The 27,834-nt window shown below is 33.5% G+C and overlaps 1 protein-coding gene across 2 annotated transcripts in view; it reads right to left on the reverse strand.

Annotated features, from left to right (window-relative positions):
• The window catches only part of LOC148943086 (uncharacterized), an 89,918-nt gene that overhangs the window by 48,397 nt on the left and 13,687 nt on the right, over positions 1–27,834 (reverse strand). For both annotated transcript variants that reach the window (XM_089102513.1, XM_089102512.1), the window contains exon 2: positions 2,142–2,247. In XM_089102513.1, coding sequence (XP_088958639.1) covers positions 2,142–2,247 — 106 coding nt within the window. The remainder of the gene's footprint in view (positions 1–2,141; positions 2,248–27,834) is intronic.

A 27,834-nucleotide genomic window follows, 5' to 3' on the forward strand; every position in this document is an offset into this window, starting at 1 on the left:
CGGAAATCCTTTTCCCCTAGGGAGTCTATGCCCATATATGGTGTGGGCGTGGGACCTCCTGATAGGTCCCTACTGATATTAATTGCTGAAAGCTCATCAGTTCAATATGTTACTATAATTTTAATGTTTATTTTCAATATTAAATACAAAAGAAAATATTTGTCATAAATTGTTTTTAGTAAAGCGACTATTACGCAGTAGGTTTTAGACTTTTACAGTGAGAGAAGGAGGTGATATCTAAAATCTTGTTTGTAGTGATTTTTGTGAGTTTTATGCGTTATCTGCATATTAAGTTTCAGTTGCACTCGTTTTAAGACTTATTTATTAATATATTTTAGTATATACTTTATATTTGTTTGAATTGCTGGTTTATTTAAGTTCTGTTCGTTTTAAGTTTCATTTTGTACTTCAATTGGAAAATATTTTTTTCGTCTTAAGCTTTATTTTTATATTCCATCTAAGCATTACTAGCTTTAAGATCTATTTATTCATTTATATTATTACTTGTTGTATGTTTTTGCTATGATTGTTTATTTAATTTCTGTTCGTTTTGGGATTCATTTATTCTTTAATAGTAATTTCTGGTCTTTTTGAGTTTGAATTTTAAAAAGTATTTGTATCTGCTGAACTTAAGTTTAAAATGGGCTTTACTTTTTTTTGAAAAACATATGTATCGGAAAGTTTTTTTTTTAATTAATTAAAATAAATAGCCGAGTCAAACTCAAAACAAGTAAAAATTAACATGGGTAGGGCTGATAACTCCCATGCCTTCTCAAGATCAGAACATAATTTGCGCTTTACTTAAAAAAAAGACCGTGGATTGTCAGTTTCATTGACATATACTGATATTTATACCCTAAAGTTTCGATATTTTTTTTATTTATGAAAATAAAAAACTGTAATCATTTAAAAGGCATTTGTTTTCATTAATTCACAAATTATGTTCTGGTATTGAGAAGGCATGGGGGTTATCAGCCCTGCTCATGTTATTCTTTGCTTGTTTTTGAGCTTTAATCGTCTATTTGTTGTAATTTCTGTTCCTTTTGAGTTTCATTTACTTATTGATAGTGATTTGTGGTAGTTTTACGCTTGGAAGATTATTTGACTCTATTTAAAGTTTTTAAAATTAATTTTTGTTCGTTTTTTGTTTCGTTTTTTTTTTTATATAAGAATACATAGTTTAGGTTGCTAAATTTTATGTTGGAGAAACTTTTTTAAGAATTTTTAATCCTGACACAAACAGTATTTTTTAATTTAATTCTATACCTTCTGAAGCTGACCTGAAAAATAAAACTTAATATCATTCCCAAAAGATTCTATCTTTGCTCTTTAACAACCTGGATACACTTACACTTTTTTATATATATTTAAATTGTAAGAGTAGAAGTAGTAATAGTTGACGCCCTAAAAGTTTCAACTTAATACCTCCAGTCGTTCTCGATATATTGCTGAAGTGTATTATTGGCAACCATAAATACAATTCCTTTTCATTTATTTTCAAGCAACATTTAGTTTTAAAGCATAATGGTCCAATTGCATATTTGTGAGGGGGTAGACATGCCTAATATCGATACAGACATAGTTGCTGGACCGTTCTACTATGCTGAACAAAATGGCTGTATCAAGGTTATGAATGGATGCGTTTGGGAAATGAATGGGCTTGGTAGAAGGGCTGCTTGCCCTCCAATCTCTTTTTACTCTTAAAAAGAGCACCAGCACTTTAAATTTTGAATCGAATTAGCTCCTTTAAAAGTTTCGGTGATAGTTATGGCTATTAGAGATGTGTGTTGCCTATGATATTGCTTATAGGATGTTCCTTACTAACAAATAGGATAAAAAAGCTAAGTGAAAATTCAATAGTATTCAAAGCCTCTGCCGCGCTCTAGAAACTTATTTTGGGTTTCACCCCCCCCCAAAAGAAATAAACTTATATGTATGACTCCAAAGAAGGCCAATAACATTTAAGAATCCCTAATTACGCTAGATTTCTAAAATTTTCCTTTTGTTTACGATTAGATTCGCTTTAACTTTTAGAAATACAGTGATGAATCTCCTTTTTGAGTTTATTCCAATGTTAGTTTTTTATGGACTTAGTAAAATTGGTTACTGAATGGCTAATATTCTGAACAGGGCTGTCTTACCGATGATCGCCTTGTATTCATCTTCATCACAATATGCAGTTCGGGCAAAGGCTAAAAGCACTACCGTAAGCAGCGCTAGCAGGGACGCCAACCTCATTCTCAGTCCCTGAAAATGTAAGATTTAATTATTAAATCTAGTCAAATTGGCATAGACTAAATTCCAAAATTAGTAATTTCTTTAGATAAAAATATTATATCTTGTCAAGTTTAAAGCCTGGAACCACATAGGAACAGAAAGCTTGCTTGTAAAAAATGTTGCGACTTAAAAACTTTCTTTTTACTGGTTTAAAATTTCATTCAAAAGAACCAACCAGGAATTCAATAATATACGTTCAGCGTGCGAAAAAAATTGATGGAGGTCTCCAGGTAAATACGGTTTAAATACCAATCATATTTATAAAATTCTCTTCATCTCTGTAGAAATTAGGGAAAAATTATTGGCTTACGGAAACGCGTCACAAAAATAAACCATTAGAATTAAATCTCTCCAATTCTCTGTGTTGGAACTTTTTCAAGTGAAACCTGAAACATCAAAGCGCTTTCACAAGCTAGAAAAGATGACATAAACGGGCAAAGCTCGTTATGTCATCGAAAAGATGACATAACGGGACTCAGAAGCGCTCATCTTCGAAAAAAATTATCCCCGAATGATGTAAAAGTGCAACATGTCCTTATGTAAGAAGTTGTTGTAGGAGGGGGGGGACGTTCGGTGCTCAATCTACAGGGTTCAAACCCGTGTATTCAAATTATAGAAACTAAAAACACGTCATGATTCTGATTCTAACAAGTTTGGTTTTGATTTGTAACAAGTGCTAACAATATATCTATTAAACCTCTGTTATAAAATGGGCTTTTGTATAATTTGACGTTCTTACCCTATCTTGAAATTTTTTCAAATGCCTTACACCTAAAGGGGCACCCACGGCCATAAAGGCCGCAGAAAGGACAGTTGGTTGACCCTTTGACCTTTTTCGTCAATTAAAAAGGTCACTAGATCTCAGAATATACCATCAAATAAGCCGTCAAGTTTGGTTAATGGTGATGAAATTAAATAGGATGAATATGTAATAGTTTAGAAACAAATTTGGGCTATATATTTGCACATTAGAGGGTGGGGGGTAAAGCATAGCTTATATTAAATATGTAACCTAACCTAGGTACCTCCCCCCCCTAAACCCCAAAAAACAATCGTTTAAATATTGTAAACTCCATGAGAAACAACGCTTTTCAATCCATTTAGGTCTTGTAAATAACCGTTTTACGGGTTTTGTCGGGTGACTGTAGCATTTCCCGTTTGACATTCCACATACAGTATATAGCGCTGCCCGCATAATGCAAAAGTACCAGACAGGGAGTAGGGCTCAGGATGAATAAGGAAGCTGCTAAGTCTTGTTTAGGCTAGGAAGGTATTAATAATAGAATACTAATTACTCTTATTATGACTAAAAAGTTCAGGGTATCAGTTATAGTAGTATATGCCCCTGTAGAACCGTCTGACGGAGATACTAGTGAATCAGATGAACTTTACTTACAGTTACAGGAGCAAATAGACAGGGTCCCAGGTAGAAATATGATGTTTTTACTATCAGATTTTAACGCCCAGGTCGATAGAAATAGGGAAAGATGTTATCCTAGCCTAGGTAAATTTGGTGTAGGAAAAGAAAACAGTAATGGTTACAGACTTTTGTAATTTTGTAGGTATAATAATTTAGTTGTAACCAATACGGTGTTTGGTCATAAAATGGCTGAAAGTTAACATGGTATTCACGTGATGGTAAGACAGCAAACCTTATTGATCATGCTATAGTAAACCGAAGACTGGCAGGATCAATACTAGATACTAGGGTATATAGGAGTGCTGTTATTGATGCTAAAAGTAAAGATCACCATCTAGTAGTGTCAAGGGCTAATTTAACGCTGAAATTTCGGAAGGATAATTACCTGCCGGGAATTTATGATGTTGGTAGACTCCAGGATGAGAATTTGAGAGAAACTTTCCAGGAACAGTTGAATACTAAACTTAAGAGTTTAAAATTTGAAAATGCGGAAGATGGTTGGAATAATTTTAGAAAAATAATTTGTGAAGTTGCTGAAGGTGTCTTAGAGAAGAAAGCTAGGACTGCAGCTAAGAATATTAGTGAAAAAGTTTTATGTTTAATAGAAACAAGAAAGGACTTGTACAAGAATTATCTGTGTGATAGATCATATGAAAACAAAAGGAATGTAAAGAAAGGGGAGAAAGAATTAAAATAAGAACTAAGAAGGTGTGAAGTGGAGGCCCTGGATAAAATTGCCAAGGATCTGGAGGATCCAGCTAGAGGGCATAATAGTAAACTATTGTACTGGCATGTTAATAAATTGAGAGGGAGAGTCAATCCGGACTTGACCCAGCTAAAGATCAGAACGGGGCCACAATTAGCAATAAGGAGAGAATTAAAGAGAGATGGGCAGAACATTTTTAGAATTGGCTAAACCAAGATAGAGTTGCAGGAAAAGATACAGAGGAAAATGAAAAAATGTGCGGTACCTGGGATATGAAGGAAGATTTGGTTTGCGAGGATGAATTAATTACATTACTAAAAAGATAGAAAAAAAATAAGGCTCCAGGTGCAAATAAGGTCGTAAATGAGTTTCTTAAATATGGTGGCTCTCAGGTTTAGAAATAAGTTAATGAAGATTATGAATATGATTTTTTCAAAAGGGGAAGTACCTAACGATTTTAGGATAACCTTAATTTCGCCACTTTACAAGAAATGTGATAAAAGTGAGTGTGGTAATTATCGAGGCATGAGTCTGGTTTCTGTAGGTAGCAAATTACTTAGTAATATGATACTTTTTAGACTGAGAGATGCTGTAGACAAAGCTTTCAGAGAAGAACAGTGCGGTTTTAGAAAAGGTAGAGGATGTGTCGACCAAATTTTCAATCTTAGGTTAATAATTGAGAAGTGCCTGAGTTGTCAAACACCTTTGGTCCTCAGTTTTAGATATTAAGAGCAAGCGTTCGAGTCTGTTGATAGAAGAGCTTCAGTAAAGGTTTTGTCCTTGTATGGTATACCAGAAAAATACATTACAGGGATTAGTGCTATGTATGAGAATAACACTGCTGCGGTTAAGGTAGGAAATGAGGTTAGCAGCTGGTTTTGTATTATTAAATCAGGAGTTAAGCAGGGTTGTGTTATATCCCCCTTTATATTGATTATTTTGATGGAAATTGTCTTAAGGAGCACAGGAAAAGAATGGGAGACCACAGAATCAAATGGGGAGGAAAAAGTCTCCTGGACTTAGATTACGCTGATGATTTAAGCATTATAGATGAAAGTGTGAGCAAAATGAATGAGCTTTTATAGATTTTGCGAGTTCAGGTTGCTAGAATAGGTTTGAAAACTAATGTTAAGAAGACTAAGTCACTAAGGGCTAGGAATAAGTGAAGATGAAAAGGTGACGTTGGGGAATAAAAAGATTGATCAAGTGGGCAGTTTCGCTTACTTTTATTAGAAATTATAGTTATTAAAATTATAGTTATAAATTATCAAAGTGTAATTATTTGTAATTAGTAGTGTAATTATGTGTTCATTATTTTTTAGAGTAAGCTATCATATCAAGCGTTTAGAATGTCCATTAAAACATCAGAGATGTAAGAAAAGGAATTTGCGTACATCTACTGTCAGACACACTATTTCCGTAAAATCTGAGCTATTAAGGGTTTTTGACCGTAAACTCTAGTTTTTTGTAAGAAAATTATAGAAAATACATTTTTCCTGTTAAAATGTGAGACTCAAGTCTATTTTTGGATTGAGAAATAATACTACTATCGTAATATCCTAGCTAAAGAGAGTTTTTTGACAGTAATCTCTATTTTCTTTTAAGAAAATTATGAAAATTACATGTCTCTAGTTCAAATGTGAAACTTAGGCCTAAGTCCAGTTTTGGATACTCATAATGATGAGGACTGATGGATCTAATTCAATAATTTTTTTTTCATAAAACAAAATATTTTTTTTTTAAACTTCGAAATTATTCAACTTTACTTATTTTTTCTTTTTTTCTTTTGTACATATCTTAAAATGACAAAATATCTTTCTTGAATTCACCTCTTGGATACACAATACAGAAATTATAAAAAAAAATGTAATTTCCAGACTTCATTTGCATGCAAGAGATACCAAGAGTTCTATGACTCCTCCCCGCAATGAATTCTAAGGGTTTTATGACTCCCCCCCAAAATGAATTCAGATGCTTTACCCCTTCAAATTTAGGACACACCCTTTTTAGGATAAACCCCTTCAAATTTAGGACACTTAAATTCTTTTAGATTGAGAAGTGGAATCCTAGGGTCACACTTTTGAATTAAAACTTTATCTGTAGGTACATTACCCTTTGCATAGAGTGCTTCAACCCCGAAAAAGCTGCAAATTTCACTGACGTCCTCCTGAACATTTCTCAGTTCCTGACCACTATTATTAAGTGGCGTAATCACTATCGTAGAATCCCAGTCTGTTTATACGATGTAATGTAGTACTCCACAAGCTTTTATCATACTCATACATGTTGTAGTTCACTATCCAATGATGACAGTCAATTTCTTCAAGTTCCATTGACAATAATAAAAATGCACATTCAAATATAACACCACAAGATGATTTTTTCAAACCGATAAATTCTGTGTCATAGAGTCCTATCATCTTGGAAGGTATTAATGTACTTTTTAAGAAGAGAAATACATCATCAAACGTATATACCTTGTTTCAAGATCGAACGGAGTTATGGCTAAGGGGGATGACTCCTAAAAGCACCTGAATGCATTTTGGGGAGGAGTCATAAAACCCTTAGAATTCATTGCGGGGACGAGTCATAGAACTCTCGGTATCTCTTGCGCGCAAATTAAGTCTTGAAATTACATTTTTTTTATAATTTCTATATTGTGTATCCAAGAGGTGAATTCAAGAAAGATATTTTGTAATTTTAAGATATGTACAAAAGAAAAAGATAAAAAATAAATAAAGTTGAATAATTTCGAAGTTTAAAAAAAAAAAGTTTGTTTTATGAAAAAAAATTTATTGAATTAGAACCGTCAGTCCTCATCATTATGAGTATCCAAAACTGGACTTAAGTTTCACATTTGAACTAGAGAATTGTATTATCCATAATTTTCTTACAAGAAACTATAGTTTACTTTCAAAAAACCCTTATTTGATAATATTTTACGTCCATATTTTTATTTTTAGATAAACAATTAGACTTCATTTTAAAATTTGAACAAGAGAATTGTATTTTCCATAATTTTCTTACAAAAAAATAGAGTTTACGGTCAAAAAACCCTTATTAGCTCAGATTTTACGGAAATAGTGTGTCTGACAGTAGATGTACGCAAATTCCTTTTCTTACATCTCTGATGTTTTAATGGACATTCTAAACGCTTGATATAATAGCTTACTCTAAAAAATAATGAACACATAACAATGTAATATTTTTAATGAAATAATGCTATGTAGAATATTAATACAAAAATACATTATGATACATTATTAATATCAATGATTAACGTTCGACATTTTGAATCTGTTCCATAAAATAGTTCACCATGTTCTCTCTTGATAATGGAGTTATTGTCTTCTCTTAGTTTGTAATCAGTAGAATAATCATTATTCTATTTTGAATCATACACAATTTTTACTGGTGTCTCATGAATAGGCTCAATATGCTTTTAACAGCCTCTATTTTCTGTCAGTTTTTAAGTTTTGATGTTGCTACTTACTTTCAGTTGAATAAAAGATATTCCAATTCTTAGATTTCACGAGATAAATTCAAAATGAACTTTGAAAAATTAAGAAAATGTAACTTTAACAAGGTAAAGCACAATAAAACACTACTAAAATATTCCAACTCTTGCTCTGCAAATTAATAAATACAAAATGAACTATGAAAATCAAGATAATGTAACAGTGACACGAAAAAGCACAACAAATAAATACGGAAATATTCCAACTCTTGCAATTCACGAAAGAAATTCAAAATAAACTTCGAAAAATCAAGAGAATGTAACTGTGACAAGGTAAAGCACAACAAGTCACTACTGAAATATTCCAACTCTTGCATTTCACGACAGAAATTCAAAATGAACTTCGAAAAATCATGAGAATGTAACTGTGACAAGGTAAACCACGACAAGACACTACTGAAATATTCCAATTCTTGAATTTCACTAAAGAAATTCAAAATGAACTTTGAAAAATTAAGAGAATTTAACTATGACAAGGTAAATCACAACAAAACTCTGCTGAAATATTCCAACTCTTACATTTCAAGTAAAGAAATACAAAATGAAATAGGAAAATCAACAGAATGTACCTGTGACAATGTAAAGCACAACAAAACACCACTGAAATATTCCAACTCTTGCATTTAACAACAGAAATTCAAAATGAGCTTCGAAAAATCAAGAGAATGTAACTTTGACAAGGTAAAGCACAGCAAGTCACTACTGAAATATTCCAACTCTTGTATTTCAACGAAAGAAATCCAAAATGAACTTTGAAAAATCATGAGAATATAGCCGTGACAAGGTAAACCACGACAAGACACTACTGAAATATTACAACTCTTGCATTTCACTAAAGAAATTCAAAATGAACTTTGAAAAATTAAGAGAATGTAACTGTGACAAGGTAAAGCACAACAAAACACTAATGAAATATTCCAGCTCTTGCATTTCAATGAAAGAAATTCAAAATGAATTATGAAAATCAATAGAATGTAACTGCGACAAGGTAAAGCACAGCAAAACACTACTGAAATATTCCAACTCTTGCATTTCACGAAAGAAATTCAAAATGAACTTCGAAAAATAAACAGAATGTAACTGTGACAAGGTAAAGCACGACAAGTCACTACTGAAATATTCCAACTCTTGCATTTCACGACAGAAATTCAAAATGAACTTTGTAAAATCATGAGAATGTAGCTTTGACAAGGTAAACCACGACAAGACACTACTGAAATATTCCAATTCTTGCATTTCACGAAAGAAATTCAAAATGAACTTTGAAAATTAAGAGAATGTAAGTGTGACAAGGTAAAGCACAACAAAACACTACTGAAATATTCCAACTCTTGCATTTCAATGAAAGAAATTCAAAATGAACTATGAAAATCAACAGAATGTAACCGTGACACGGTAAATCACAACAAAACACGACTGAAATATTTCAACTCTTGCATTTTAACGAAAGAAATCCAAAATGAACTTTGAAAATCAACAGAATGTAACTGTGACAAGGTTAAGCACAACAAAACACTACTGAAATATTTCAACTCTTGCATTTCACGACAGAAATTCAAAATGAACTTCGAAAAATCAAGAGAATGTAACTGTGACAAGGTAAAGCACAACAAGTACCTGCTGAAATATTCCAACTCTTGCATTTCACGACCGAAATTCAATATTAACTTTGAAAAATCATGAGAATGTAGCTGTGACAAGGTAAACCACGACAAGACACTACTGAAATATTCCAATTCTTGCATTTCATGAAAGAAATTCAAAATGAACTTTGAAAAATTAAGAGAATGTCACAGTGACAAGGTAAAGCACAACAAAACACTACTGAAATATTCCAACTCTTGCATTTCAATGAAAGAAATTCAAAATGAACTATGAAAATCAACATAATGTAACTGTGACAAGGTAAAGCACAACAAAACACTATTGAAATATTCCAACTCTTGCATTTCACGACATAAATTCAAAATGAACTTCGAAAAATCAACAGAATGTAGCTGTTACAAGGTACAGCACAAGAAAACCCTACTGAAATATTCCAACTCTTGCATTTCAATGAAAGAAATTCAAAATGAACTATGAAAATCAACAGAATGTAACTGTGACAAGGTAAAGCACAACAAAACACTACTGAAATATTCCAACTCTTGCATTTCAATGAAAGAAATTCAAAATGAACGATGAAAATCAACAGAATGTAACTTTGACAAGGTAAAGCACAACAAAACACTACTAAAATATTCCAACTCTTGCATTTCTCGACAGAAATTCAAAATGAACTTCGAAAAATCAAGAGAATGTAACTGTGACAAGGTAAAGCACAACAAGTCACTACTGAAATATTCCAACTGTTGCATTTCACGACAGAAATTCAAGATGAACTTTGAAAAATCATGAGAATGTAGCTGTGACAAGGTAAACCACGACAAGACACTACTGAAATATTCCAATTCTTGCATTTCACGAAAGAAATTCAAAATGAACTTTGAAAAATTAACAGAATGTAACTGTGACAAGGTAAAGCACAACAAAACACTACTGAAATATTCCAACTCTTGCATTTCAATGAAAGAAATTCATAATGAACTATGAAAATCAACAGAATGTAACTGTGACAAGGTAAAGCACTACAAAACACTACTGAAATATTCCAACTCTTGAATTTCACGAAATAAATTCAAAATGAACTTCGAAAAATCAAGAGAATGTAACTGTGACAAGGTAAAGCACAACAAGTCACTACTAAAATATTCCAACTCTTGCATTTCAATGAAAGAAATCCAAAATGAACTTTGAAAAATCATGAGAATGTAGCTGTGACAAGGTAAACCACGAAAAGACACTACTGAAATATTCCAATTCTTGCACTTCACGAAAGAAATTCAAAATGAACTTTGAAAAATTAAGAGAATGTAACTGTGACAAGGTAAAGCACAACAAAACACTACTGAAATATTCCAACTCTTGCATTTCAATGAAAGAAATTCAAAATGAACTACATGCCCTTGAGGCAGATCCCGAATATTTTCTATTCTGAGTATTTTTGGTTTTCCCTCCGAAATTGACCCCTGCCCTCAGAAATGGAGGAAGGAGGGGCCTCTGAGCCTTGCCCTTGAGGCAGATCCCATTTATTTTCGATTCTGAGTATTTTTGGTTTTCCCTCCAAAATTGACCCCCCCCCCTCCCCTGCCCTCAGAAATGGGGGAACGAAGGGCCTCTGAGCATTCCCCTTGAGGCAAATCCCATTTATTTTCGATTCTGAGCATTTTTGATTTTCCCTCCAAAATTGACCCCCCTCCCTTGCCCTCAGAAATGGAGGAAGGAGGGGCCTCTGAGCCTTACCCTTGAGGCAGATCCCGTTTATTTTCGATTCTGAGTATTTTTGGTTTTCCCTCCAAAATTGACCCCCCCTCCACTGCCCTCAGAAATGGGGGACAGAAGGGCCTCTGAGCCTTGCCCATGAGGCAGATCCTGTTTATTTTCAATTATGAGTTTTTTTTATTGTCCCTACAAAATTGACCCCCCTCCCCTGCCCTCAAAAATGGGGGAACGAAGGGAACGTTAAACTATTTTAAATTTACAACACTGTCCAAACATCACACGTGTATTATACATTACACAATCACCCGATCTCACAATCACCCCCAAAACACTTTTCAGCCATTTCTTGTTAAATTTTTTTATTTCTAAACTATTTTAAATTGACAACACATTGAAGTATTTGCAAATTGGGTGTTTGACAGCTTTCCCTAAAAAACCCTTCCTAAATACGCAATTTGACTATCTTTTTTGCAATGTTTAGGAACAGGTGGGGAATCCCCGCTCGTAATTCCTAATCACCTTAACCCTTTTTCTCCATCGTCAAGTACATGCTCCAAAAATATTTTATTCAAAGATTTGATGATAAAAAATTATCCTATCACTAATTACCCCTTTTTTGCAAATGTCAATCAACACCAAGGAACGTAATTTCCCCGAACACATCAAACTGTTTCCAATGCAGATTATCTTTTTAAAATGTTCACGCGTAAGTTTAATGTCTCAGGCATGGGTTTTTCTTGCGCAATTCATGTGCAATTGACAACAAAAACAGAAAAAAACCTGTTTGACCACATTATACACTGCCAAATAACTAGTCTGGTAATCTGCCATGGAAAGCTGCCAGGGAACGTAAAGTGGGCAAATAACACAGGATGGAACATAGAGAGAGCAAAGTATAACATAGATTACTACTGGCGCCCAGTAGGCAAAATGGTTTTAATTTTGATGTCCTTGGTATGCTAAATATTTAGAAATTGACCATTTACAAATTAGAGGAAAACCAGGAAACTCAATTATTTTGCTTCTGTTTTCTTTGTTTTTTATTTCACCCATCCCTTCAGTTACGCATACCTGACATTACTTTTGGTACCACATTTCAGGAAAGAGGGCATTCCAATAACGGAAAACGGATTAATTATATAGAAATTCAGGAGCCTCAAAATTTAGAGATTATAAGGAGGGCAAAGCCCCTTCCCCTAGCCTCCTCCTTAACTGCGGGCTAATTTTTATGATTTGCTGTTCTTCGATTTAAGATTTTCGAACCAAATGTATAATTTATCTTCATTTTTCTTATTTATTCCACAATGTTTTGCTTTACCTTCTGACAGGTCTCACCCCGTTTTTGTATGTTTTTATGTCTTCATCAATATGTTTTTATGTTTCAAGTTCTCAAGTAGAATTATCCGCAAAAAGATTTATAGTCATGATAGAAAACCTTTCTCGCAAATAAAACTTTATTAAGAAACATTTTGTGTATACAATTTGACATAAAAATAAGCATAGCTATCACAAATAGAGAATAGGTTATCAAAAGATCATTTTCTAACACACCGTCCTAGCTGTTGCTAACTGCTCGTCTGCAGTGAAACAAAAGGTGTTCGGTCAGAATTTAAATTTTACAGAAAAAAACTGAAGAATAGGCTTTTGGTTTTTCTATTCTTGTTAAGCCCCATCTTAATTAGCGTCGAGGCTTGTCTTAATTACTGAATAATCATGTTATTAACAAAGTAAAGAACAAACCACGACCCATAGCAACTAAGAATTTAAAAACACGTTGTAAAAAAACTGTCGAATGAGAAAAAAATTACACTTTTAGCTTATTCAGGAATGGTAACTATTATTTTGGTTAGTTTTAAAAGTATTATGTTATTTTGAAGACAAAATTGTGGGTATTTAAAAAAGCCTGAAACCCCTCAAAAATGGCGTCTGATGGCTCATTCGATTGGAAATTCAAAGGGCTAGTGCCCTTTTTAATAGTCGAAAGTGATTGGAGGGCAACTAGGCCCCCCGCCCATCATTCCCCCAGACACATCCAGTAAAAATTTTGAGATAGTCATTTTGTTAAGCGTAGTTGATTTCCAGATAGAAGTATATTTTTTAGGAGGACACTCCCCCACAACCCTCAGGGCAAGGGTTTTAAGTTATGCCCTGGGGGGACATAAGGTTTTTATAGAAGGCGGTGTCTTAGAAACTTCAAAAAAGGCTCATTCGTTTGGAAATTCAAAGGCCTAGTGCCCGTTTTAGTAGTCGAAATTGATTGGAGGGCAACTAGGCCCCCCACACCCCCATCATTCCGCCAAACACATCCAGTCAAAATTTTGAGATAGTCATTTTGTTCAGCGTAGTTGATTTCCGGATAGAAATATGTTTTTGAGGAGGACACTCCCCCACAACCCTCAGGGCAAGGGTTTTAAGTTATGCCCTGGGGGATATAAGGCTTTTATAGATGGCGGTGTCTTAGAAACTTCAAAAAAGGCTCATTCGTTTGGAAATTCAAAGGCCTAGTGCCCTTTTTAATAGTCAAAATTGATTGGAAGGCAACTAGCCCCCCCCTACCTCCATCATTCTCCCAAACACATCCAATCAAAATTTTGAGATAGCCATTTTGTTCAGCGTAGTTGATTTCCAGATATAAAATATGTTTTTTGAGGAGGATACTCCCCCACATCCCTCAGGGCAAGGGTTTTAAGTTATGCAAGGGTTTTATAGTTTACAATAAATAACAGAGTCAAACTCAAAACGAGCAGAAATTAACATAATTTAGGTGCAAAACCTCTATGCCTTCCCAAGGCCAGAACAAACTTTGCACTTTACTGAAAAAAAAAACAAATGAATGTGCATTGTCAGTTTAATATACATATACTGATATTTATTAATCAAAATGTTAAAATTATTTGATTTATTAAATTTATAAAAGTAAAAACATTTATATTTTTTTCATTAAAGTGCAAATTTTGTTCTGGCCTTGGGAAGGCATAGGGGTTTTGTGCCCAACTTAGATAAGATAAGATAAGATATTTATTCCGAGAAATTACTATCACAAGCCCTGAAGGGCCGAATTCGAATTTCGAAGTCCATAAAAAAAAAACAAGCAAGAAAATCATAATAAAAGCACAACAACTTAAAGATTGGCAACCAATGAAACAAAAAAAAAAAACAAAAAATAAATAAATAATCAAATATCGGAATGCTGTATGATTCCTTTGTCACTTATATTAAAAAACTTCAAAATGGCAACTAGTTAATAAGATAAAAACTAATAAAAAAGAAAAAAAAAATATACACATTAACAAATGTTTAAAAAACAACATAAAAAGGGGATAGGGAACAAAAAAAAAAGAGTATAGAGAAAACCGAGCTGTTTCTTTTATTATATAAGAGAAACGACAAAATTTATGCACATATTAACCACTATTTATTAAATCAGTAAAAAAAGAGGTAAAAGATTTATTATACCGCAAGGTAGTACAAAGAATGGGAGATAAGGTGGGGATAGGCCGGGACACAGTTCGTGGAGGACGATTTCTATCAGGTATACGGTATTCAGGGAAAAGGTTCGCAGTACGGGGGTTCAGAAGTGCCAACTTACCAAAACGGAGGCACAAATTATTTCTTCGTCTCTCGAGGGTCTCTAGGTTTGAAATATTTAACAAATACAAATAGGGTATCTTGCCCTCTTTAAAAATAAGTCTTAGAGCTCTCTTTTGGACATTTTCAATTTTTTGTGTTGCTTCATTAGAGAGGCCAGGGTGCCACACAGGACAAGCGTACTCTAATATGGGACGCACAAAAGAAATGTATACTTGTAGTAAATGTGATTGGGGGCAACTAAATTTATTTAAAAGTTTAAGGAGGGAAAGCGAGGAGTTTGCTTGTCGTAGGATATTATTTATATGGGCATCCCATTTCAAATTATAAGAAATTGTAAAACCAAGGAGTTTAAGAGATGTGAAAGAGTTTTCAGGAGGTATAGGAGCAAGAAAAAGGGGAGGGAATTTAAGGAAAGGTACTGAGAGTATTGCGGATTTAGAAGGGTTAACTGTCATGTCAAGGGAAGAGGCCTCACAGGCAATATCTTGGAGTATGCCCATTGGGTTGCTAAACATGTTTTTATGACATATCTCTAAAACTGTCAAGTCATTCACAAATTTCCATCTATTGTCATAAAGGGTTGAAAGACTGTTAATCATAAGAGAAAAAAGGAGAGGGCCTAGAATAGTCCCCTGAGGAATGCCATTAAATATGGGGAGGTGACCTGAGAAACAATTTAGATATTTAACTGCTTGAGATCTATTAGAAAGAACTTATGTTAATTTCTACTCCTTTTGAGTTCGACTTGGTTATTTATTGTAATTTCTGTTCATTTTGGGTTTCATTTATTTATCGATACTGATTTGTGGTAGTTTCACGCTTGGTAGCTTATTTGATTTTATTTATGCTCTTTTTTGTTTAATGGAGTTCTTTACTTTTCTTTGAAAAACTTATTTCTTATTTTATGGAAAAAGTTTTTTAATTAATTAAAATAAAAAAGTAGTTTTCACTTATTTCTCAAGTGGACTTGAGAAATTTTAGGTCCAGTGAATTCCAGTTGGATTAAACCCTGGGGGCTACTTTTTAATCTGGGATGCTATTGATTTTAACGCATGCTCCAGCCCCCATTAAGCTTTGAAATTTTTGTATTTTCCTTACTAATCCTTGTGATTCCAATAAGTATAAATTACTTTGTCGTTCTTTTTCGAAGTTGTCTCCCCCCCCCCCCAAAAAAAAAAATCTTGAACCCTCAAAACAAAACCCTGTGTTAGTGCCTATATGTAAGTACTAAGGAAAAATTCAATACTTATATATTTTCCGTTTTGTCCAAAAATTTTCTTTTTTTTTTCGAAGTCGTCTTCCCCGTCCTCCCCTCCCAAAATTTTGAACCCTCAAAATAAAACCATGTGTTAGTTCCAAATATGTAAGCACTCAGGCAAAAATTCAATACACATATTTTTTCATTTTGTCCAAAAATGTTCGTTTTTTTTCGAAGGCGTCTTTATCCTACTTCCCCCCCCCAAAAAAAAAATCTTGAATCCTGAAGACAAAACCCTGGGTTAGTGCCAATATGTAAGCACTCAGGAAAAAATTCAATACATACATTTTTTCATTTTGTCCAAAAATTTTTGTTTTGTTTTTTCGAAGTTGTCTTTCCCCTACTTCCCCCAAGAATCTTGAACCCTCAAAACAAGACCCGTGTCATTGCCTATGTAAATACTCTAAAACATTCGATACATATTTATATTTTTTTTGTCCAAAAGATTGCTTGGTTTAAGACCCAAGCCGCCAACACCTCTCCAAAGCTCTCCGTGCACCATTTCTCACTTGATTTTGGCAAAAAATCCCTGGAACAGTTTCAGATTTGTTGCTTGTATTTGACAAATATATATTTTTGAAATAAAACAATTATCGATGTATGAGAGCCGTCATAGAGAGCTTTGAGAGCCGTCACGATGGCTCTCACATGAAAGCCGTCTGGTAAATCCCAGGGAGTGTGAACAAGCACTATCAGGAACTTCACTTTTACCAAGATCTAAGTAGCAATTTCTTCTTTAATATCTTCTTGTTTCCCTGGGGAGTAATTGCTCCCCTGCTCCCCTACCTGCACCCATCCTCTGATGAGAAAGCTTTGCCCTAGTTCCTGGCATGGGCGCCCATAATGGGAGGGGGAAGGCAAGGGGGTGCCAGCCCCCCCTGGCTGAATGACGATGTCATATTTTTGTATTAATTTAAATTACTTTCCGAAGAATAGGTTTTCAGAGAAAGGAACAGAGATCTTTTAGTCTAAAAATGGGCAGAAATAGAGTCAAATAATTCTCCAAAAGTAGAAGTACTGCACCTCCCTATCAACATCTAAATGAAACTTAAAACAAACAAAAATTATTGGACTTTATAATCCAGGTCTAAGAGCGACATTATCGTATTCTGGGATCTCAGAGGCTTACTAATATAGTTCTAAGGGAGTACTCTTGAAGTCGCAAAGTCGGAAACCAAACATCATCATGAGTAGAAGGGCCTTATTGACTCCGACGAGAACACCCTGCTGCCACCTATAACTTTTTTTACATAGTTTATGGATGCTTATGTGTGTTGGTCGATTTATTTGATGTTTTTATGGATTTTGTCAGTGAGAATGAAAAAACAGGAACTTTGTCACATTTATGTCTGTTTTCATGGATGGTTATGTGTTTTGTTCGATTTATTTGATGTTTTTATGGATTGTTATGTGTGATGACCAATTTATTTGATGTTTTTATGGATTTTGTCAGTGAGAATGGAAAAACAGGAACTTTGTCACTCCCTTCTTGTTGTTGTTCGATGCAGGTGTTATGAGTTTCCGGGAAACAGTATTTGTTATTGTTGTTCAAGCCAAATGTTATGAGTTTCCAAGGTAACAGTTAGATCACACATGACAGATGATGTCATGATTGATTGATTGACATGAAAGGGGAATTAATTGTTGTTTCTAAGGGGAATTATTGATTTACGAAAGGGGATTTCATTTGTTGTTTCTAAAGAGAATCGTTCCCGAGCGAATGTTCTGATCTTAGCGCGCGAAAAGGTTTCTTTGTAATTTCAATGTGAAAGCACAGGGATGCCAAACAAAAGGAACACGCTGAAATTACGTTTAGGAATTATTTGGGCGAAACCGTTTTAGCCATTTTATGGGATTATTTCGGCGAAACAGTTAGAGACATTTTAAAAGATGATTTAAAAGATGATTTTAGAAGAGAATTTGAGGGTGAAACTATGTGGTCGTTATAATACACAAGTTCCATTTGAACAGTGTTGTGAGGTCCTCTACCCCAAGCCCAAAGGGTTCCAATCCCCCTACTCAACCCCGAAGGAAGCCCCCGGTACTCAAAGGTCCCCCCAAGCTCCCAAAGAGCCCCAGTCCGCCAAACGCCCTCCTCAGACCCCCAAAGGCCCTCCCCTGGTCCTCAAAGGACCCCCGGACCCCCAAAGGGCCCCCCGGACCCCAGAGGCCCTCACCCGGCCCCCAAAGGTCCACCGGGCTCCCAAAGGACCAATCGGCCCTCAAGTGCCCCCCAGACCCCTAGAGGCCCTCCCCGTGCCCCAAAGGCCCCCCCGGTCTCCAAAGGTCCCCCGGGCCCGAGAAGCGCAGCGGGTCAGGAAAGCGCCGCAAGGGGATGCGCCGCAAGGGGGATTTGCCGCGGGTCGGGGGAAGCGCCGCAGGGGATGCGCCGCGGGCCCGAGAAGCGCCGCAGGGATGCGCCACGAGCCAGGAAAGTGCCGCAGGATGCGCCGCAAGGGGGATTCGCCACGGGTCGGGGGAAGCGACGCAGGGAGGCGCCGCAGGGATGCACCGCAGGGATGCGCCGCAAAAAAAGTAAACTAAAAAGTAAAAATTTCGAAATGTTATCCCCCAAACGCCCTCCTCAGACCCCCAAGGGCCCTCCCCTGGTCCTCAAAGGTCCCTCGGGCTCCCTAAGGGCCAACCGGCCCCCAAGGGTCCCCCAAACACCCTCCCCGGGCCCCCCAAAGAGTCCCCTCTCCATTTTTTTTAATACTTTTTATGGCTTTATCATATCTTTTCTGAACAATTTCCATTCGTAATGTCATTCCTAAACCCATTTTCCAATCTCAAAGAGTCCCCTCCCCAATTCGTAAATACTTTCTTGAATTTTTTAACATGGTATTTTTTTAACTTTTTTATGTATCTTAAAATGACATGAAATATGCTTACGGCTCTACCAATCGTACTCTGTGCTTGTTCATGGACACGACGCGGCTTTCCCACTGGTACTCTATGGCAGGTTATCGACACTACCTAGTTTATTGCATGCACTAAATCAGTATTTTTTACGCAGTGGAAGGATAAAAACACGATTCATATCTGTAAACAAGTGAAAATGAATTATTCGACGAAAGTCTGTGCACATGAAAAAACTATCGTCGTGTTGAATGCAGACAAGGAGAAATACCTGAACTATGAAGCGAGTGCAAGCGGTAACACTATTGGAAATGTATGCATGCGTTGTCATGACAGCGAGAAGTTAGATTTCTTTGGAGTACCCAAGAATTTCAATCGTGTAAACGGTGGATATGCAAGAGTAACATTACCAGACATATTAGTGCTCAAAGAGAATGCAAACTTAAAAATAATTGTCGATGATCGGGGACAAGTCTTTGCTAGAGTTTCTGGTAACACATGACCTGTTGATAAATCCTATCGTCCTCTTTCCGGTATTAACATTTTAAAGAGAACAAGAAGGAGAAGACAAGCATACTCCTGCAATAATGTCATTAATCATATCTTGTCAATATGCCAAAACTGGCATCTATGTAAAAATAATGTGACAGTAGACAGTGAAATCACAGGCAGAATAAAAAGGACATTAGCAGACAATATCATCAATGAATATAAAGATGAATTGACGGAAAGTGAAGGGCAAGTGTACTAATAATGTGTAATAATATATTTAACGTATTTTTATATTAATATTCTACATGTCATTATTTCATTAAAAATATTTTATGCATTATTTTGTTAAGTGTACATTATTTTAGGGTATGCTAGAACGTCAAACGTTCAGAATATCTATTAAAAAGGTCAGAGATTAAAGAAAAAGAATTTTTAGAGATAAAGATACTACTAGCAGGCTCTATTTTTCATAGAAGATAGAAAAGTTCAAGTTCTCTTCTGAATTTTACCAAAGAACACAATTCATTTCAAATTTCACCAGAGAAAATAAATAGCTTCCACGTCAGTTTTAAGTTCACCAAGACATAAAAAATTTAAAGTTCACTTCTAAATTTTTCTGTAGAAGATAGGAAAAGTTATCCTATGATTGTGATTATTTTCCATGGAGATGAAAAGTTTGACTTTAATTCTAAATTTTCTTAAATTCAATTCCGACCTTTCTTACAGAGTCAAATTTAAAGTTATACTCCAAATATTTTCCCGGGAAACGAAAATTTCAATTGCGATTCTGAAATTTTATCAACGACAATGAAATAAGTTTATATCATTTCTATTTCCCCAAAATAATATAAAAATTTTTAACTTCACTTCAGATTTTTCTCAGACAGATGAAAAAATTTAAAATACTGTTCCAAATTTTTCATAGAAGATAGAAAAGTTCAAGTTCTCTTCTGAATTTTAACAAAGAACACGCTTCAATTCTAATTTCACCAGAGAAAATAAAAAGCTTCCACGTCAGTTTTAAGTTCACCAAGACATAAAGAAATTTAAAGTTCACTTCTAAATTTTTCTGTAGAAGATAGGAAAAGTTATCCTATGATTGTGATTATTTTCCATGAAGATAAAAAGTTTCACTTTAATTCTAAATTATCTTTAATTCAATTCCGACCTTTCTCAAAGAGTCAAATTTAAAGTTCTGTTCCAAATATTTTCCCGGGAGAAGAAAAGTCAACTTCGTTTTGAATTCTCTCATTGAAAATGAAATAAGTTATTTATCATTTCTATTTTCCAAAAATAAATATAAAAATTTTCCACTTCAGTTCAGATTTTTCTCAAACAGATGAAAAAATTTAAAATACTGTTCCAAATTTTTCATAGAAGTTAAAAAAGTTCAAGTTCTCTTCAGAATTTTACCAAAGAACACAATTCAATTCTGATTTCACCAAAGAAAACAAAAATCTCCCACGTCAGTTCTTTATTTCACAAAGACATAAATAAATTTAAAGTTCAATTCTAAATTTTTCGGTGGAAGATAGGAAAAGTTATACTATGATTTGTAATTATTTTCCATGAAGATGAAAAGTTTCACTTTAATTCTAATTTTCCTAAATCCTGAAATGACATGAAATATGCTTACGGCTCTACCAATCGTACTCTGTGCTTGTTCATGGACACGACGCGGCTTTCCCACTGGTACTCTATGGCAGGTTATCGACACTACCTAGTTTATTGCATGCATTAAATCAGTATTTCTTACCCAGTGGAAGGATAAACACACAATTCATATCTGTACAAAAGTGAGGATGAATTATTCGACGAACGAATGTGCACATGATAAAATCATTGTCGTATTGAATGCTGACAAGGAGAAATACCTGAACTATGAAACGAGTGCAAGGGGTAACACTATTGGAAATGTATGCATGCGTTGTCATGACAGCGAGAAGTTAGATTTATTTGGACAATAGAAATCATTAAAAATTGCTCAAGGTGGATATTCGAGAGTGAGAGCACCAGAGATGATAGTGCTAAAGGAGAATGCCAACTTAAAAAAAATTGTCGATGATGGGGGACAACTCCTTGCTTACAGTTCTGGTAGCACGATACCTATTGATAGATCCTATTCCCATCGTTCTGGTATTACTATTCAAATAAAAGCAAAGAAGAAAAGAAAGGCCTACTGCTGCACTAGTGTAATAAATCATATCATGTCTACCTGCCAGAACTGCCATCTATGTAAAAATAATGTGAGAATAGACAGTGAAATCACAGGCAGAATAAAAAGGACATTAGCAGACAATATCATCAATGAATATAAAGATGAATTGACGGAAAGTGAAGCGCAAGTGTACTAATAATGTGTAATAATGTATTTAACGTATTTATATATTAATATTCTACATCTCATTATTTCATTAAAAATATTTTATGCTTTATTTTGTTAAATGTTCATTATTTTAGGGTATGCTAGAACGTCAAACGTTCAGAATATCTATTAAAAAGGTCAGAGATGAAAGAAAAAGAATTTTTAGAGATAAAGATACTACTAGCAGGCTCAATGTTTCATAGAAGATAGAAAATTTCAAGATCTCTTCTGAATTTTACCAAAGAACACGCTACAATTCTAATTTCTCCAGAGAAAGCTAAAATCTTCTACTTCAGTTGATTATTTCACAAAGACATAAAGAAATTTAAAGTTCAATTCTAAATTTTTCTGTAGAAGATAGGAAAAGTTATGCTATGATTGTGATTATTTTCCATGGAGATAAAAAGTTTCACTTTAATTCTAAATTTTCTTAAATTCAATTCCGACCTTTCTCAAAGAGTCAAATTTAAAGTTCTGTTCCAAATATTTTCCTGGAAGAAGAAAAGTTCAACTTCGATTCTGAATTTTACTAAAGAACACAATTCAATTCTAATTTCACCAGAGAAAATAAAAATCTTCCACTTAAGTTCTTTATTTCACAATGACATAAAGAAATTTAAAGTTCAATTCTAAATTTTTCGGTGGAAGATAGAAAAAGCAATACCATACTTGTGAATATTTTCCCGGAAAATAAAAATTTCTAGTTCAATTTAAAATTTTCTCAACGAAGTCAAGGAAAGTTCAAGTTCTCTTCTGAATTTTACCAAAGAACACAATTCAATTCTAATTTCACCAGAGAAAATAAAAAGCTTCCGTGTCAGTTTTAAGTTCACCAAGACATAAAAAATTTTAAGTTCACTTCAAAATTTTTCCGTAGAAGATAGGAAAAGTTATCCTATGATTGTGATTATTTTCCATGAAGATAAAATGTTACACTTTAATTCTAAATTTTTTTAAATTCAATTCAGACCTTTCTCAAAGAGATAAAAAAATTTAAAGTTCTGTTCTAAATATTTTCCCGGGAGAAGAAAAGTTCAACTTTAATTCTGAATTTTCTCAATGAAAATGAAATAAGTTTTTGATCATTTCTATTTTCCCAAAATAAATATAAAAATTTTCCACTTCAGTCCAGATTTTTCTCAAAGAGATGAAGAAATACAAAATACTGTTAAAAATTTTTCTTAGAATGTAAAAAAGTTCAAGTTCTCTTCAGAATTTTACCAAAGAACACAATTCAATTCTAATTTCACAAGAGAAAACAAAATCTTCCACTTCAGTTATATATTTCACAAAGGCATACAGAAATTTAAAGTTCAATTCTAAATTTTTCGGTGAGAGATAGAAAAATTAATACCATACTTGTGAATATTTTCAAAGAAGATAAATACCATACATGTGAATATTTTCCCGGAAGATAAAAAGTTCTAGTTCAAGTTAAAATTTTCACAACGAAGTGAAGAAAAGTTCAAGTTCTCTTCTGAATTTTCTTAAAGAAGTGAAAAAGTTAGCTCAATTCTGAATTTTACCAATGAAAATGAAAAGCTCCCACTTCAGTTCTTAATTTCTCAAAGACATAAAACAATCAAAGTTCTCTTCTAATTTTTCCAAGAAAATAAAAGGTTCCATTTCAGTTCAGGTTTTTTCTCAAAGAGATGAAAAATTTAAAGTTCTATTCTAATTTTAAATTAAATTTTAGCTCCTTTGTCTTATTGATTTACCCCTCAAATTTCTAAATTAGAAAATGAGGGACTCGTTCTATTATTAAAGACAATCTTTCAAACTCGTTCATCTAACATCCAAAACAGCAGGTTAGGTTAGGTATAAATAAATATTAATAAATAAATAGAAACATTTCTACATGTTTAAGTTAGGTTAGGTTAACTTGTCATGAGCGCTCATGATAAGTTAACCTAACCTTTCCCGGCGAGTATGGTTAGGTTAGGTTAGGCTAGATTAAGTTAGGTTAGATTAGGTTAGGTTAGGTTAGCCCACGTACGCGTCACTTAGGTTAGCTTAGGTTAGGTGAGAGACAGGCAAAACGTTAGGTGTATGATTAGGTTAGGTTAGATTAAATTAGGTTAGGTTAAGTTAGGTTATGGTTGGGTTGGCTACGGGAGCGGGCGGTCGTTGGCGCTCCTCGCCGATCCTCACTGATCCTAACCGCCCTTAATCTATCCTAACCTAACCTAATCATATACCTAACGTTTTGCCTGTCTCTCACCTAACCTAAGCTAACCTAAGTGACGTGTACGTGGGCTAACCTAACCTAATCTAACCTAATCTAACTTAATCTAGCCTAACCTAACCTAACCATACTCGCCGGGAAAGTTTAGGTTAACTTATCATGAGCGCTCATGACAAGTTAACCTAACCTAGCTTAAACATGTAGAAATGTTTCTATTTATTTATTAATATTTATTTATACCTAACCTAACCTCTTGTTTTGGAGGTTAGATGAACGAGTTTGAACGATTGTCTTTAATAATCGAACGTGTCCCTTATTTTCTAATTTAGAAATTTGAGGGGTAAATCCATAAGACTAAGGAGCTAAAATTTAATTTAAAATTAGAATAGAACTTTAAATTTTTCATCTCTTTTAGAAAAAACCTGAACTGAAATAGAACCTTTTTATTTTCTTGGAAAAATTAGAAGAGAACTTTGATTGTTTTATGTCTTTGAGAAATTAAGAACTGAAGTGGGAGCTTTTCATTTTCATTGGTAAAATTCATAATTGAGCTAACTTTTTTCACTTCTTTAATAAAATTCAGAAGAGAACTTGAACTTTTCTTCACTTCGTTGTGAAAATTTTAAATTGAACTAGAACTTTTTATCTTCCGGGAAAATATTCACATGTATGGTATTTATCTTCTTTGAAAATGTTCACAAGTATGGTATTAATTTTTCTATCTCTCACCGAAAAATTTAGAATTGAACTTTAAATTTCTTTATGTCTTTGTGAAATAAAGAACTGAAGTGGAAGATTTTGTTTTCTCTGGTGAAATTAGAATTGAATTGTGTTGTTTGGTAAAATTCTGAAGAGAACTTGAACTTTTTTAACTTCTATGAAAAATTTGGAACAGTATTTTGTATTTCTTCATCTCTTTGAGAAAAATCTGAACTAAAGTGGAAAATTTTTATATTTATTTTGGGAAAATAGAAATGATCAAAAACTTATTTCATTTTCATTGAGAAAATTCAGAATTGAAGTTGAACTTTTCTTCTCCCGGGAAAATATTTAGAACAGAACTTAAAATTTTTTCATCTCTTTGAGAAAGGTCGGAATTGAATTTAAGAAAATTTAGAATTAAAGTGAAACTTTTTATCTTCAGGGAAAATAATCACAATCATAGGATAACTTTTCCTATCTTCTACGGAAAAATTTAGAAGTGAACTTAAAATTTTTTATGTCTTGGTGAACTTAAAACTGACGCGGAAGCTTTTTATTTTATCTGGTGAAATTAGAATTGAATTGTGTTCTTTGGTAAAATTCAGAAGAGAACTTGAACTTTTTTAACTTCTATGAAAAATTTGGAACAGTATTTAAAATTTTTTCATCTGTTTGAGAAAAACCTGAACTGAAGTGGAAAATTTTTATATTATTTGGGAAAATAGAATTGATCAATAACTTATTTCATTTTCATTGAGAAAATTTAGAATCGAAGTTGAACTTTTCTTCTCCCGGGAAAATATTTGGAACAGAACTTTAAATTTTTTCATCTCTTTGAGAAAAATCTGAACTGAAGTGGAAATTTTTATATTATTTTGTGCGAATAGAAATGATCAATAACTTATTTCTTTTTCATGGAGAAAATTCAGAAGAGAACTTCAACTTTCCTTGACTTCGTTTAGAAAATTTTAAATTGAACTAGAAATTTTTATTTTCCGGGAAAATATTCACAAGTATGGTATTGCTTTTTCTATCTTCCACCGAAAAATTTAGAATTGAACTTTAAATTTCTTTATGTCACTGTGAAATAAAGAACTTAAGTGGAAGATTTTTATTTTCTCTGGTGAAATTAGAATTGAATTGTGTTCTTTAGTAAAATTCAGAATCGAAGTTGAACTTTTCTTCTTCCGTGAAAATATTTGGAACAGAACTTTAAATTTGACTCTTTGAGAAAGGACGGAATTGAATTTAAGAAAATTTATAATTAAAGTGAAACTTTTTATCTCCATGGAAAATAATCACAATCATAGCATAACTTTTCCTATCTTCTACTGAAAAATTTAGAATTGAACTTTAAATTTCTTTATGTCTTTGTGAAATAATGAACTTAAGTGGAAGATTATTGTTTTCTATGGAGAAATTAGAATTGGAGCGTGTTCTTTGGTAAAATTCAGAAGAGATCTTGAACTTTTCTATCTTCTATGAAACATTGAGCCTTCTAGTAGTATCTTTATCTCTAAAAATTCTTTTTCTTTCATCTCTGACCTTTTTAATAGATATTATGAACGTTTGACGTTCTAGCACACCCTAAAATAATGAACACTTAACAAAATAATGCATAAAATATTTTTAATGAAATAATGAGATGTAGAATATTAATATAAAAATACGTTAAATACATTATTACACATTATTAGTACACTTGCGCTTCACTTTCCGTCAATTCATCTTTATATTCATTGATAATATTGTCTGCTAATGTCCTTTTTATTCTGCCTGTGATTTCACTGTCTATTCTCACATTATTTTTACATAGATGGCAGTTCTGGAAGGTAGACATGATATGATTTATTACACTAGTGCAGCAGTAGGCCTTTCTTTTCTTCTTTGCTTTCATTTGAATAGTAATGCCAGAACGATGGGAATAGGATCTATCAATAGGTATCGTGCTACCAGAACTGTAAGCAAGGAGTTGTCCCCGATCATCGACAATTATTTTTAAGTTGGCATTCTCCTTTAGCACTATCATCTCTGGTGCTCTCACTCTCGCATATCCACCTAGAGCAATTTTGAATGATTTCGATAGTCCAAAGAAATCTAACTTCTCGCTGTCATGACAACGCATGCATACATTTCCAATAGTGTTACCGCTTGCACTCGTTTCATAGTTCAGGTATTTCTCCTTGTCAGCATTCAATACGACAATGATTTTATCATGTGCACATACGTTCGTCGAATAATTCATCCTCACTTTTTACAGATATGAATTGTGTGTTTATCCTTCCACTGCGTAAAAAATACTGATTTAATGCATGCAATAAACTAGGTAGTGTCGATAACCTGCCATAGAGTACCAGTGGGAAAGCCGCGTCGTGTCCATGAACAAGCACAGAGTACGATTGGTAGAGCCGTAAGCATATTTCATGTCATTTCAGGATTTAAGAAAATTAGAATTAAAGTGAAACTTTTCATCTTCATGGAAAATAATTACAAATCATAGTATAACTTTTCCTATCTTCCACCGAAAAATTTAGAATTGAACTTTAAATTTCTTTATGTCTTTGTGAAATAAAGAACTGACGTGGAAGATATTTGTTTTCTCTGGTGAAATTAGAATTGAATTGTGTTCTTTGGTAAAATTCTGAAGATAACTTAAACTTTTTTAACATCTATGAAAAATTTGGAACAGTATTTTAAATTTTTTCATCTGTTTGAGAAAAATCTGAACTGAAGTGGAAAATTTTTATATTTATTTTGGTAAAATAGAAATGATCAATAACTTATTTCATTTTCAATGAGAAAATTCAGAATCGAAGTTGAACTTTTCTTCTCCCGGGAAAATATTTAGAACAGAACTTTAAATTTGACTCTTTGAGAAAGGTCGGAACTGAATTAAAGATAATTTAGAATTAAAGTGAAACTTTTTATATTCATGGAAAATAATCACAATCATAGGATAACTTTTCCTATCTTCTACGGAAAAATTTAGAATTGAACTTAAAATTTTTTATGTCTTGGTGAACTTAAAACTGACGTGGAAGCTTTTAATTTTCTCTGGTGAAATTAGAATTGAATTGTGTTCTTTAGTAAAATTCAGAAGAGAACTTAAACTTTTCTATCTTCTATAAAAAATTTGGAAAA

This window comes from Artemia sp. Qi Xiang Cuo, chromosome 16 (genome assembly GCF_049724085.1).
Source record: "Artemia sp. Qi Xiang Cuo chromosome 16, ASM4972408v1, whole genome shotgun sequence".
Lineage (NCBI taxonomy): Eukaryota > Metazoa > Arthropoda > Branchiopoda > Anostraca > Artemiidae > Artemia > Artemia sp. Qi Xiang Cuo.